Consider the following 15242-nt stretch of genomic DNA (forward strand, 5'->3'; position numbering starts at 1 on the left):
TAGGGAAAAAAAATTATGTGGGAGAAACTTACAAATTTCAAAGGGTGCATTTTTTCCTAGGTAACTCTCAAAAATGAAGAACTAATCTAGAACGAAATTCAGCAGTCTCAAGCAATCACGGTTTCCCATTTTAAATTACTGACACATTCCTAGAAAGACAAGGTTCACAATGAGACACTAATCCTCCTCCCCACCTACCCCACAAAGCTTAATTAAGAGGAGACAGGAAGAATGTCTTGCTAGCCTGCTACGAAATCATCCTAAATATTAAATGCCTGCCATTTCTTCAGCATGGAAACACGGAAACCTAGATGATTGCACTGCTGTATTTCCTCCCATGATCTGCCAATTGTAGTGGCACGTGGGCTCTTAAAAGGTTGCTACAACTGTGCTGGTGCCTGCCTGCAGCAGAGCCTGGCATGGATGCTCAGGTGGACCTGGCTGAGGAAGCAGAGCTCCAGAGCTGCCAGCGTTCTCCCACACCAGGATGTGCTGCCACGGCTGCAACCACCTGCTCGGCACGGCTGAGGAAGCTGTTGGGGTTATTGGGAAGGCCTCACAGGGCTGCGTTTGCAATGGGGAATTTGCAAAATAAAGGGCAATCTCATGCTTTTTCCACTGAATACTTTAAAAACCTTGACTTATACGCAAATTGGTCCAGTATTCCCAGTTGTTACTTTTCAAATTAAGAGGAAGGACAATGATTGGGCCCCAAGAAGCACCACAGTACAACTGGATCAAGGGAACAGAACCTTTCCCAGCGTATACAGCAAGGCTGAATCTCTCCCTCATAGTCCAAATAAATTAATAGTAACTTCCTCATCCACCCATTTGTATCCAAGCATCCTGAGTCAGTGGCTTGTCTCCGTGGTCAGCTGTAGGCAGGGATAGGCCTGCTCTGCATCCACACTGAGCTCACAGCATATGTGTGTGGTCACATGTAGCAGCAGCAGCCATTCCTGTGGCACTGTAGATGGCCTCAGAAAGCCCCACAGACAGGGTGTACTCCCATTTGCTAAGCCAGCACTGCTAGGGAAGCAACGCACAGTGTGGCCGCCCAGCTTCAAGAGTAGATAGACCAGACAGAAGACTGCTAGAACTGGCCAGGTGTATTTAGTCCTCTTTCTACCTGTGAACAGAAAAACTTATGGCAGGGGATGAAATGTCTTCACCCAATGAGCCAGGCCAGACCTCATGCATGGTGTTGGCAGTAGGTACCCCACCACTTCAGGCTGGAATGGTCTCTGATAGGGATACAGTGGGGTCCTGGGTGACACAGTGGGTCGCAGTGTCTCTGTGGTCCTGTGGTCCTGTTTCTTCTCCCAGCTCAGCTATTCACTGCAGCCCAGTGCCATCAGGACACAGGTCATGGACAATCATTCAGGGGTGGTAATGACACTTGAACTGTGTGGGAACCATGTGAGTGCTGCACACATGCTGCAGATCCCGCATCCAACAGTCTCATTTCCTTTTCTACACACATTAGAAATACAGTGAGACAGATGGTGGGTTATGGAAGTACTGAGGCTAATCACAAAACCTTGATTCAGCCTTCAGGTGTACAAGCACAATACTATTGCCCTTAATTACAAGATTATATGAACTTTTCTCCCATTAATCCCCCTGCTGCCTCACTTGTTAGATGGATCATCATGATCACCCTTAGATACATCAGATGTATATGTACATCTTGGACCAAGCCTTTAGCACAAAGAACACTGAATTTATCCTTCTGCTTTACTGCACTTCTCTGTAGGTTCTTGTTTGATAAAACAAAATTGCATGTGGAAAAAGCTCAGTTTTTTAACTGAAAAATACTTTTATAAATCTTATCTCTCCATTTTAAGTGTATGAAATATAGTAATGAGCAAACTAAGCAGACCAGAGGAGAGCAAATGTCATGACAGACCATTATTCCTCAACCACCTTGCAATTTGATGTATTCCCTACCCACCACACAGGACTATGTTTAAATCAAGAACAGCAAAGGGAACTTCCCCAGCACATTTAAATCGGTGTAATGTATGACCTTATTTTTACTGCTTCCTTCATAAAAGGAATTTAAATAATGATTTTAAGAGCTAATAATCTAGGGACAAATTTTGCTGTCAGATAAGACTTTCTTTGAAGTCTCAGTGCATAGTTTGGAGCCTTACAAATGAATTATGTAATAGATGTGCAAATTCATAAGATTATGAATCTCTTCAGCCAAGTTTACTTGAAAAAAAATAAATTGTAAACTATTTCTATACCTAGTAATTAACAATTCCTATCAGAGACAAAAAAAAGAAAGCACAGTAAACATATAAGTTTGAAAATGGAATGTTTGTATGCTAACATTGCCACATATAGTGGCCTATTACCCTTTCATTTATGTTTCATCCCTAAGATTTTTTTATAACTAGTCAATATTTGTAAATTCATGAATAATTATTTAATCAATCACATTGCACTAAGCTCTTTGTATATGTAAACATCTGTTAAAACCAAACACTATCACTGATTTCATAAAAATAATACTCTGTAGTTACTGGCATGTACAATTTACAACAGATTATTAGATAAATTACTTACTGACAGCCTTCTCCAATAAACTTGCAGCAGAGATTGATAAATGTCACAGCTACAAGTAGGCATACTGGGCAAGAAAGTCTGAAAAACATATTCCTAGTCATACAATCAAATTTTATTTTTTTATTTTTTTTCCCAAAATCCTGTCTGTAAATTGTACTCGTTTTGCAGAAAGACAGATACTGAGTAGTATTGTTGAGGCAACTGGTACATAAAATCCATGCAAGAAAGACTGTTCATACATGACTGCCGAACTGGCCCTTATTTAGGACTCCCAGATTTCTATCTGGGATTTCCTGGATAGAAGTCTACACATTTGTATGCCACATGTGCAATGACTCTACCCTGTGCAGAATGCACTGAAACTACTGCAGGGATGACTTGTGCCTACAAGTGGGACTCATTCAGCATGTGCATGGCACTGTGCAGGCAGAGGGAATCCAAGGTGTGCAGGAAGCTTTACACCTACTGCACGTGAGCTGTACTGCTGGTCTGCACGTGCACTGTGGAAACATCTGGGACTGCTCTGGCTGAGCTGTAAAATATTCAAAGGGGAAAAAAAAAAAAGTAGGAAAAAAGTCTGAAGCACTTCAGATCACATCTGGAAGAAATTCCTACCAGAGTGGAACAGTGAAGAAACTCAAATTTACAGTAGCTCTACCAAGAGGCAGAACTGGCTTTAGGCATAAAGAATGTGGGAAATTACCAAAGGCAGCAGATTTATGGGGATAAGCTAAAAATAAAGAGGTTGTTCTGTTTATCAGGGCAGCATTTCTGGGTCCATGCCTACACCAGCCTCACCATCTCCTTCACCAACCAGCATCAACCTCCTCTCTCAGCTGTGAAAATAAAGTGATCTCTTGCCCAATAGTGGGCAGGATATCAACAGTTTACACTGAGTTTGTCCCATCCCTTCATCAGCTAGGAGCTGGAAAATAGGAGAGGTTTTAAAGGTAACCAGCTCCCTCAGAAACAGTGAGGAAGACACAGCAGAGGAGAACTGGAAACTACTCCCACAGCTTCCCTCTTTACTTCTCCATCTCCCATGTTGAGACAGTGGTGAAAGGATCTGAACTGTCTTGCTCGGCACAGAAAACAGAGCCACGACCATCTGCCACTAAAGCAAGGAAACTGGCTTGGTTTTGGTATCCTGAGTCACTCAGGAAGAACGGTGCCTCGACTACCACTCCTAAATCTTTTTTGAATTATATTGTTCCCATCCAAGATTTGCCTATATTATGGAAAAGTCTTGCCATGCTTACTGCATGAGTTTGAGACTGGTTGATTTTGTCCTGAGGTAGGTTAGGAGCTCTGACATGGTTATGGGAGCAGTTATCTTCAGCCAAGAGAAAAAAACAAATAGGAGTCTGTAAATATTCTGAAAGTAGAGAAACAGTTTACACAGTGATGTGGGCTGAGATATATAAGTCCTGAGTATTTTACACTTACTTGCAAATATTTTCCACTATAATAAAGACTAATGAAGCAGAATCATAATACAGGTGGGACAGCAATTATGAACCTGTTCCTACAAGCTGTTTAGTCATTTCCACAGATGTTTAGTCCCTTGCATGATCCTCATGGACCCTTATTGCCTACTAATATATTGTACTAGTGTTGGTCTACCAAGTGGCAAAAAAACCTTGAGATAATATAAAGATGGTGTCCATCCATAGCAGCAGTGGAAGATTTCAGGAAAATTAAAATATCCAAGCGGAAGAAACTCTGGGCTCATCTCTTAACACCCTAGATATAAGTGGCCAGAGCAAGGAGCTAACCTTTGCTTACCTCCTTGCTACTAATGGTATAATCCCTTGATAATACCAGAATAAAGATGCTGCTAAGTAACAGGTTTTAGTTGCCCTTTCTCATGGCTAATCCATCACAGAACACCCCCCCTAGAACAGCCATCACAGGATTTTTTTCCCCATGCAGATTCACCGATGACAGAATGACCAATGACTCAGTAATCATTCCCCAATGCATACAATTCTTTATTCAGCAAACATAGTACTGGATCCAATATTTCTTTTTGCTGCTAATAGACAATTACGGGTGACACACATCTGGCTTTCTCTGTATACAACAAATGATTGATCGTATTTTCCCACTAGTTCTGCTTTGCTGCCTGTTATGTCAGTCAACTGCTAATGCCAGAGTCTGAATAATCAGATTAGAAACATCTCTGATGTCTAGTGCCCTTTATGCCTTTTTTTTTTTTTTTTTTTTTTTTTTTTTGAGGCTGTTCTATTTCTGTTCAGAACAGTAAAAGGCTGGGAGGCACGAGATCTGGTTTGATCATTTCAGCAGGTATTGAATCGATATTAAATTTTGTTTTTTTTAGCATCTCTGTGGATAATTCCTTGAAATATCTTTTGATTTGTGTGTTTCAATTATACTCTTTATACATGGAAGACCAATGAGTCTGATTTCTAGAAGAATTTTTTCATTCATTTTAACAAGCATAAGTCACCTCTAGGGAACACTTCACCATATTTCAGGGTGACATATTTATCACAAAAGCTGGTAATGCAAATAAGGGACGTTATACTCAGGAGACTTCCACAGGGGCTGAGACAAACCAGGACAAAACCTCTTTTTCAGTATGAGTCAGTTAAATGCCAAGGCAGTGCCACAGAGCTTGGGCATTTGATTTCCCTTGTGGTAGAGAAATAATTTTAGCTTGATGTGTCTAATTAGTGACTTAAGTAAGTTATATTCTGTGTAAGAAGAACCACATGACTCATTATAAATTCATTTGAATCTTAAAAATTTGGAGTAAAAGGGAAAACCTACAGGTGAATACAATACCACAGGGATTTCAGCTTTTATTCTTCTAAAAATGATAGTAAGGATGCTAATTAAAAAAACAAAACAAACAAACAAAAAAACACCACAAAACAACAATCACAATAAAAAAAACCTCCCAAACTCCAGCAAAACAGCTCTGGTGAAGAGTCCCTTTGAATTTACTCCCACACAACCCTGCAGTGCAACTCAGTCCTGTCAGCTGTGACAGACTTTGTTTTTTGCATTCTTAGGCAGAGTTATGGCCAGACCCAAGGCTGATGGAAATCAGCATGGCTCTGTTGACTTCAAAGGTACTATTCAAATATGATTAAAAAAAAAAATCCCTTCATACTTGTAACCTAATAATGATTTTACTCAAGGTTTACAAGGAATTCCAGAATACAACCCATAGCAGCTTAGCTCTAGCAGCAGCTTAGAAGTCAGGTATAATAGTAAGAATTTGTTCTTTTTCTCATTTTCTGAATATAGATTCAGTTCAAAAAACAAAATAAATCTTGTGTCATTTACAACTCAATTCTGATGTTATGAGTTAATTTGATGATCTTAATGCATCACAGTGTCAAACGTTCTGAAGCAGATTTTCCACTGCTCCTCTTAGAGTACTCAGTATGACTCTAACACTAATGACTTGAAACCCTAGCTTGTGAAAGCTTAGTTTCTGCAAAATTATGAAGAGGATATTTGAACAGAAGGACTCAGTTCAGAAAAGAGACCTGTGCATATGAAGCACTAACTGTGCATGACCCAAATTTTCTGCATATTTAATACCCTCATGAATAGAGGTCAGAAGTATTATTTCAACCCGTTGCAAAGCTCCTGATAAGAAACAGATGTAAACAGAGAAGTTTACAGGCTACTCCTGACTTATTGTTACTCACCAGATATCTCCTCTAGGCACTGTTTGGCAGTCTTACTGAATGACAAATCCATTTTAGTGGGACTGGTGCAGGAGTCAGCAGGTGGTAAAGAGGTACTGTCATTTTCTGAGAGAGTTCTGAAATCAAGCAAGAAGATTGATTATTATTATCTGGCATTCATGTATGAATGGAAATGAATGTTACTTGCAGTTCCATCTAGAACTGTACCACTATATGATGAAAATACCATGAATTTCACATTCTTACTGTGTTAGTTTGAATCCAGCTAAACAAATCTGCAAACAACTATGAACTCTGTCTCTCTCTTCAAGAGCTATTCTGAGTTAATGCTGGGAAATTTGGAGCCATTTTGTTTCCTTTTTCTCTGCGAGAAGTGTCAACCAGATATAGGCAGAATCCATTTAAATTGGTGAAGTAACATCCCTGCACATATATAAGGGAAATGAAAACTTGTAATTGCTGAAATATTAAGTGAGAAAAGCCATGTGGGAAAAAGCTTATGCAAGACTGGAATTGAAATCTGGCCCAGATATTTAAATCTATGTGCAGCTTCTTTTGATAATACCCCTTACATAACTCTGGGGAAATGGGATAATAAAAGTTTTTCCATTAACTTGCTAACAAATGCCCATATTTTTTGTGATGGTATATTTCTGTGGGTATTATTGATAAATTATAATGAGTACCCTTTGTTATTTGCATAATTGCTACTTACCATTGCATAATGGTAAGTAAAAAGAAATACACAAGCACAAGGATTATAATACAAAATAGATCACACAATTATTGTCTCCTCTTAAGGAACAGCTGCAGCATTTATCTTACACAAGAACTACTGAACCACGATGCCATTAAGTAGCAACCTGTACCACATTTGTATAGAGTAAAAGAATGCATCTAAAGATATACCTGACACATTTTGAAATGGAAAAAAAGTCTTCACTTAGAACTTAGCTTAAGTTCTTACAGCTTTCCTTATTTGATAAGTACACTCAGGCCTTAATTTTCTTAAAAGACTAGTGAAATCCTAATTTTAAAATGTTACATTTTTAGCTCAATTCTCAAAATTCACCATAAAGTGTTTCCAATGACCAACTCAATACAAACATTAAACTGTGTGATGAATGTGTATTTTATAACTGATAAAACCAATGACTTATCTCTCAAAATAATTGTATGGCAACTTGTTTATGAAATAACTTTCCACTTAACATTTTCTTCAGAGTTACTTACTGAATAGATGTGTTCAGTAATTCATGACAGTAACTGAGGGAGCAGATATATGCACATAGAGTGGCACAAATACCTGTCATGGTGGAGTCTGTTGATTAGAATAATTTAAGTCTGACTCTAATTACACAGAAACAGAAACGTAAACAATGTCTTATCTGATGCATTGTCCTTCTTATCAATGTCTGTACTTTTGGGATGCTGGACACAGATAGCTACTTTGTAAAAAACCACTGTTGGTTCTCGTCTACTGTTTCTGTCTGTCACACACTCCAGGAAGCACAAGCTCAGCACATGCTGCAAGGTTTACTACATCCTACCAACCTGGAGTGTAATTTTACATTTGGTGCTTGAGGACAGTGTCCTAAGAAAGAAAAGCCCGCTTCATTCCTCCTCAGTGAACACACACCATCAGATCTGTATTCCCATATTGCTTCCAACCATGAAAGGAAATGAGAGATAGGTCTACTTTCAGTGAAAACCATTTTGAGAAGCCATGCATGCTCATGAGTACTCCTGTCTGGGTGAACACTGAAACTTAGTGCCAGGTCAGCCCAGCGCAAACTGCCACTCCAAACCCACACCTCAGACAAAGGTATTGATAATAATGGTGAAGGTGATTGATGTGATCTGCACTCGAATCCAAATCTTAAAGCTGCTGGGGCTGGAGCCAGATCCAGGCTGGAGTTAGTTAAGAGGAACACTGTAGTAAAAAAAAGTAGGCTGCTTTTGGTTTTGTAGAGCACCCAGGTAGGTTGGTGCAGATCAAGTACTCCCAGCATTCTCCACAAATTTTGTATGGAGGTTACATTAGCCCACCCCTAATTTGAAACAGAAAGTGATCCTTTTCACCTCTTCTCCTTCTGATCCTATGGCATTACATTCCTGATTGTGCAACTGTTTGACCATCAATCACTCCACCAACCAAAAGGGTGATGCAATCCCTTCCCTGAGTGACCAAAAGTCTTATATGTAAGCTATCTTTTAAGAGAGTATAGAAAGTACCTATTCCTGTTTATTTAGACATCTATCATCAGAAAAGGATTAAGTGGTCTGGACATTCATTGGACACCAACATCCAATATTTGCACTGATTCTTCCTCTTGTGTATGAAGATAGGTAAACACAGAAGTTCAATGATCTTGATTGCCCTCTGGCAGCGACTATCACCCATATAGTCAATAGAGATCAATCCATAACTCAATATTGACTGTATGGGAACACAGATTCTTACATTAAAAGGACTGGATCTCCCTACAAGAGTACAAACAAGTAAAGAGTGATTTACAGGAGCTTAGCAAACTTTAGTATGAATGTATCTTTTTACTTAAAGTAACAATGAATACCAATTTTCCCTTGTTCACAGCTTCATTTGCTCAGGTCACTTTTAGAGATTTACCAAATACCAATTAAAACACATTTCTGTTATTCAGTGGGTTGCTGGCTTTTTCTTCCATTTTCAAAAACCTGATGAAGTGGAAAAAAACTGTGAGAAGAGATACTTCTAAATATTTCCTCTCATAATTTTAGAATCAAATCAGTGGGATTAATGGCAGCAAAAAATACACTTTCTGTGACACAAGGTGTTTATTAAAATCTAAGCCCTAAAGTAAAAACACTGAATGCAAATATCATACAATGCTAATAATTGTAAAATGTTTTATTTAATTTGTAGAAAGAAAACCATGGAAACACAAGCCAAATATAAATATGATGTGGTTTTCTTAAATTTATAAGAAGCCTGAAATAACAGCTCTAAGAAGCATGACATGTCCCTTTTATTTCATTTGAAACATTAAAATTGAAATATAATGTAGAATAAATGTGATTTGCTATGAAAACAAATAACAAAGAAACTGCTGTACTGACCTCATTCAGCTTTGTTATGTTTAATTTGGTAAAAACATCAATGATTGTAATTATCTGAGGCAACACCAGAAATTCCACAGAGGACTATGGATTTTGCAGCAGTTAAAGTTCTACTTACTTGAGAAAGCTGGTTATTTATTGTGGAAGGCATCGGCCAAAAAACACCTAGTCAGCTCTTGGGGATCCATGATGGAGGCACCCCATGGTGCCTGGGGATGGGGCTTTCATCAACAGCTATTCTCTCACCAGGTCTCCACTAGGTCACTAGCTGCCAGCACTTTCACAGCAGCCCTGCCTTCTGCTGCATGATAGCCAAGGCCCTGATTTTTTCTGGAGTCCAGATTAGCTCAGATGAGCTGAAAATGGTCTGGTGGTGAAAGGTTTCTAAGCAAAACAATTTGGGAGCCCTAGCTTCTGGGGAGTAAGGAGGTTCAGGTACGGACTCAGTGCCTCAAATTTGAAGTTGCTTTGCTCAAGGCCTGCCATAGGGTATGATACATTAGAAAGTTGATGTAGATGCCTCTTTGCTTAGGTCAGCTGTTCTAGTTAAAAAAAAAATAAATTAAAAAAAAAATGGTGAAATTGTGAGATTTGTCTTCCCCTATAATTCTGCCCTTCACTTCTTTCTCTGGGCCCTATTAATCCTATGAAATAATCTCTGCAGGACTGCAGCACAGATTCAACTCTAGGCAAGCAAACAGCAAATTAAATGATCTTCTCATTAACCTTACACATTTGCCTTAATGAATAGCCCTCTACCTATTCACAGCCCACTGCCTTAAAATAAATACCTAAATAAAAATTGAAATCCTTGCATCTCTCTTGACATCAAGGAAAGTGAAAATAATTTCAGTTTAGTCAAAGCAATCCCACTAGATTTCTTCCAGTGCTGTGCTTCTGCAGCACAAGTTAATTTAGGCGAGCATCATGAGAACAGGACAATCTGTTTTCTATTTTAATCATGGCAATCAGAGAATGCATTTATCCACAACCCACCGAGTTGTATGCTACCTATTTGTAATAGCATCAAACTCGTTTAATGGGACAAATCCTGCTCTCAATCACACCTGAACAAGCTCATTCAGTCTGATTAAAATGAGCCTGTACAGGAGTAATTAAGAACAGAATTTGGAACACTACTTAATAAGCTGTATTTAGCACAGGCAGTCATTTCCCATCTCTAACGAAGTAGCCAACCTTTGATAAACACAGATAACATCAAAGATTTGTTTGGTTTTTCACTTGACATTCCACAAGATATCAGATGAATGTGCTGGGATTTTTTTCCCAACAGCTCTGGGAGGTGCAGCTGTCTTAAATGTGGATCACTGTCAATGCAACAGACTGGCAGGACCACATCTGGAACATGAGCAGTTTGATCACCCATGTTCAAGGCACGTGAGTTAAATTGGGAACAGCTGCAGGCAACAGCTACTAGGATGCTCATGGGGAAGAAGAAACCCTTCTGAAAGAAGAAACAACTTGGTTTAGTCTTGCAAAAGAGAAGGAAAGAGATGGGATTACTCCCTCACATATTTTAAAAGAGCAATCAAAAAGAGGAAAAACAACTTCTTAAGTTAAAGGACAATATTGACAAAGTAATACATGGATACAATCTCATTATTTGAATTGAAACAATTTCTAACAATGGTAGGAGGGAATTTCTGGAGGAACATTCCCATTGGAGTAGTGAGGATTAACTAGATTAAAATAAATCTTAGTTGGTTTATCACAGAATCACACAGAATTATTGAGACTGGAAAAGACCTCTGAGATCATCAAGTCCAGCCTGTGACCTAACACCACCACATCAGCTAGACCATAGCACAAAGTGCCACATTTAGCCTTTCCTTAAACACAACCAGGAGCAGTGCCTTCACCACTTCCCTGGGCAGTCCATTCCAATGTCTAATCACTCTCTTCCCAGTATCCAACCTAAACCTCTCCTGGCACAGCTTCAGGCCATGCCCTCTCCTCTTGTCACTAGTTGCCTGGGAGAAGAGCCCAGCTCCCACCTGACTACAACCTCCCTTCAGGTAGTTGTAGAGAGTGATGAGGTCCCCCCTGATTCTCCTCCAGGCTAAAAATCCCAGCTCCCTCAGCCTATCCCTACAACACTTTCCCTCTAGTCCTTTCACCAGCCTTGTTGCTCTCTTCTGGACTTGCTCCAGCACCTCAACATCCTTCTTGGAGTGAGGGGCCCAGAACTGTACACAGTACTCGAGGTGAGGCCTCCCCAGTGCTGTACAGGGGGACAATTACATCCCTACTTCTGCTGGCCATACTATTCCTTATGAAAGGGATTATATGGTTGCCAGTGATAGACTGGACAGAATATCCTTTTTGGTCCTTTATCTTACATTTTGCCATTTATTTAGTCAAAGAGATAAGGCAAGGCTTGTCTGTATGATAATTTAAAAGAAAAGCTTCAGATCATAAACAGCAAGTAACAAAATTATCAAGCTACTGTTTTATCACAGCATAAATCAAGTATGTGTTTATAATTATTTATTTGCTTATTATCCTCCTTCCCATTTATTAAGCCAACTTGTCTTCACTGGAAACTTTTCTTGCACAATTACTTGAAAATCAAGCATGAGAAAATGGGAGGATTTTTCTAAAGACTGTTTTTGTAACAAGTAAAACTGGTGGGAGGCAATGTTTAGCTCTACTTAAGATTGCAAAATTTTGGTGGTGGCTGTTGCTTTATTTTCACAACAATAATGTAAATAATGGAAATCAATAAAGGACTGCAACATGACTTTGAATCACCACATTTTTAAAGAAAGAGTTGCAATATGTATAGCAGCACAATCTATTATTAACAAACACAATTAACTGATAAAATGTCTTTTACTGAAAACTTAATTTAACTCCACAAGTAGTGACCAGAAGTAGTTTCTAGTCATTAAAACTGGACATAAATATGGTTTCAACAAACCCTGCTAATGCTGTGTTTGCAGTATCCTTGAAGAGTAGTTTATTTATTTTTTTTCCCTAAGCCAGTACAAAAATATCCTGAACAGGGAGCTGGAATTGAATTTCACTGTGCCTCCAGAGGTGCAATCAGATTATATCCTCCTTCCCATCTGTCACAGCTCTGCATTTCCCATGCACCCTTGAAGCTATGCTCTAGTAAAGGAATTGCTTCAATCACCATGGAAGAAAGGAGAGAGGAAGGTTTTAGTACCTGGCAACATGTTTATTTTCTGTACTGGTATTTCCTTTCTCTGCCTCTATCTAGTGAATGTATTAGTGTCGTGGACTGGTATCAGGGGGCTTGAAAGGCATTTTGTTTAGTCTTATGTGGGGGGAGAGAAGATGGACCATTCCCCACTATTAGTCCTCACAGAATCATAAAGTAACTTAGATCAGAAAGATGTCCTAGATGCCATCTGCTCCAATGATCTGCTCAAAGCAAGCCCAATTACATTCAGCTGCTCAGGGCCTCGTTTGGTTGGGTCTTGAACATGTCCGGGGACGGAGCTTCCACAGCCTCTCTGGGCAGCTAGCTCCATGTTTCACCACCCTCAAAGCAGAAGTATCTTTTCTACCTTTTAATCTGCATCTCCCCTGCTGTAACTTGCATCTGTTACCTCTTATCTTTTCAGCCTGCATTTCAAAGAAGAATCTGGCCTCACCCACTGTACATCAACCTATTAGGTAGCTGAAGTCATGGGTTACTTATTCTTCAGGGACAAAAGGAGTGCCAAACTGTTTTTTGTGGGCCAGTACTGACAATGAAAGAGCAGCTCTGCAAGGTCTGAAATCAGACAGTACTGAAACTTCTTCCAGATGTCCTATCTGAAGCTACAAATATAGCTGAAGAACTGAAATTTAAGTGATGTACAATGTAGAAATGCAGCTCAAGATGATGAGCTCTCAGCTAACTCTCTGCAGCAGTTTCTACACTTTCAGCATTTCAGGCAATAAGCAATTCCTGAGAACCACAATCCTGGGGATTTGGGTACTTCAGTTTCTATATTCCAGGCATGGAAAAGAGACCCACTAAGATCCTACTGTGGTTACTGAAGGCGAAAATAAAACAGAGCAATACTGCAGTACATGCACCCAGTTACAACTCAGTGTTCTACTGAAATACTCCTTTAGTTTTTGAGCAAACCCATAGCAAATGTTAAGTGCCAATATATCACATACTTCATGTAGGGTTATGATGATTTACATTGACCAAGGAATTACCCCGTGGAGTGAGATGACATTTGTGTTACTCCTGGGACTATTAGTTATGTTTCCCATTTTGTGGAAATAGCACAAACTTACACAATTTGGCTCACAAAAAATAAAGCAATGATGGCATATACAACAACCGCTTCTCTGTGCAAGTAAATGCTGGGAATTATAGGTTATACTACACTTCTGAGCAATTAGTAGGGAAGCTAAGAACTCCAAATACTGAGCAATTAAACTGTTATTCTCTTGCTAAGATTTTAGGAGAAAGAGTAGGACGTGTGTATTTTTTTCATTAATGTTTTGGGTTTTTTAAATTATTTTCTCTGTTTTATTGCAGTAACTAGCAAGTACTAAACTCCAGTGTTACTCTTCTGCATCTGAAATTTAAGCACCACTAGGAAGATAACTAAATTCTATGACCAATTGCAATATGAGTCTAAGGGACTCTGGCATATGGCACAATTTCCATCTTCTTCCAATCCTATCTGTGTAGAAGAATGTGTAATTTTAAGTAGTGGCTGCTATGGTTTAAACAATTATATGATCTCTTACACCTCCTTTTTAGTTGTTTTTCCTGCTGTATCTCTCTTATCAGGTTTTCCTGCAACTAAATTACATATGCTTCAGCCTTGCTTCTATCAATTGGACCCTGCAGTCAGCTTCGGAGGGGACACATAAGGCTCTGTAAATAACACATTCAAAATGGCATTTGAACATAAATAATCACTTGCTGAGGAGGATGGAAGAATTTAAATTATGCCCATTTAGATTATCTCAAATGCAATTCTGAGCGTTGCTGTTAATCTTTGAAGAGAAATAAGAATCCCATATGAATTTCCATGCTATGGTGTTTAAGAAGCAGAAAAATGCAATGTGATATCAGATAGGAGAAAGCATCAAGAGTGCAAACTGAACAGTGTAATATACAATTTCAGAACTTCCTAGTGAAACAGTATTTTCAATCTAGTGTCCATTAATAAAAATATTCACTCCTTGAACACCCAAGTGCTGGTAACTTTTAAAGCACTTCATTATCTTTTTAAACAATATACATGCTGGTCTCAAATAAACTCTTTGGAATACTTTCTTTTACTCGCAAATCTACATTAATATCCTCTTGGGTAATAATCAGACATTGCAAAATACTTGGTATCTGCAGGTATTAGCAACACACCAGAAAAGCACTATTTACTTATCCTTAACAGCCTACACTCATCACTGGAGCACACTGCAGTATATTGTGGTATTTTGCATGATTCTGGATAAAATGCCATGCATTGCTACCAAAATATATTACAACTTTTTGCAAGGACTGCAGTACAAATGTACAGAGCCTAGGTATTCTTTCTAGCTGTAAAAATCTTAGTCTGAATGGTAACCATTTCTTATTAACTCATTGATCTACACAGCTGTTCTAGCAGCTAACAAGTGCACCTTAAAATTCTGTGTATAAATTGTGGTAACTGCTCAGAAAACAGTTATGTTTAAGAGCCAGAAAGCATAAATACAGTACCCCAGCTTCATGCATACTTCTAGTTGCCATATGTTCACATAAATAAATATGCTGACTTTGGAAATATGGATATTTTATCCTTGGTTATATTTATATTCTGCTATGAAATCACTGTGTACTATTACAAAGCTCTTGAGAATTGTAAGAAATGTAGTTACTGTGCCAGATTTTTGGGTCAG

The 15242-nt window shown here is 38.8% G+C and overlaps 1 protein-coding gene across 2 annotated transcripts in view; it reads right to left on the reverse strand.

Moving 5' to 3' along the window:
* NAV3 (neuron navigator 3) overlaps positions 1–15242 on the reverse strand; it is a 277623-nt gene that overhangs the window by 122471 nt on the left and 139910 nt on the right. For both annotated transcript variants that reach the window (XM_010003059.1, XM_010003058.1), the window contains exon 9: positions 6261–6376. In XM_010003059.1, the coding sequence (XP_010001361.1) occupies positions 6261–6376 (116 nt within the window). The remainder of the gene's footprint in view (positions 1–6260; positions 6377–15242) is intronic.

This window comes from Chaetura pelagica, unplaced genomic scaffold (genome assembly GCF_000747805.2).
Source record: "Chaetura pelagica isolate M959 unplaced genomic scaffold, ChaPel_1.0 scaffold288, whole genome shotgun sequence".
Lineage (NCBI taxonomy): Eukaryota > Metazoa > Chordata > Aves > Apodiformes > Apodidae > Chaetura > Chaetura pelagica.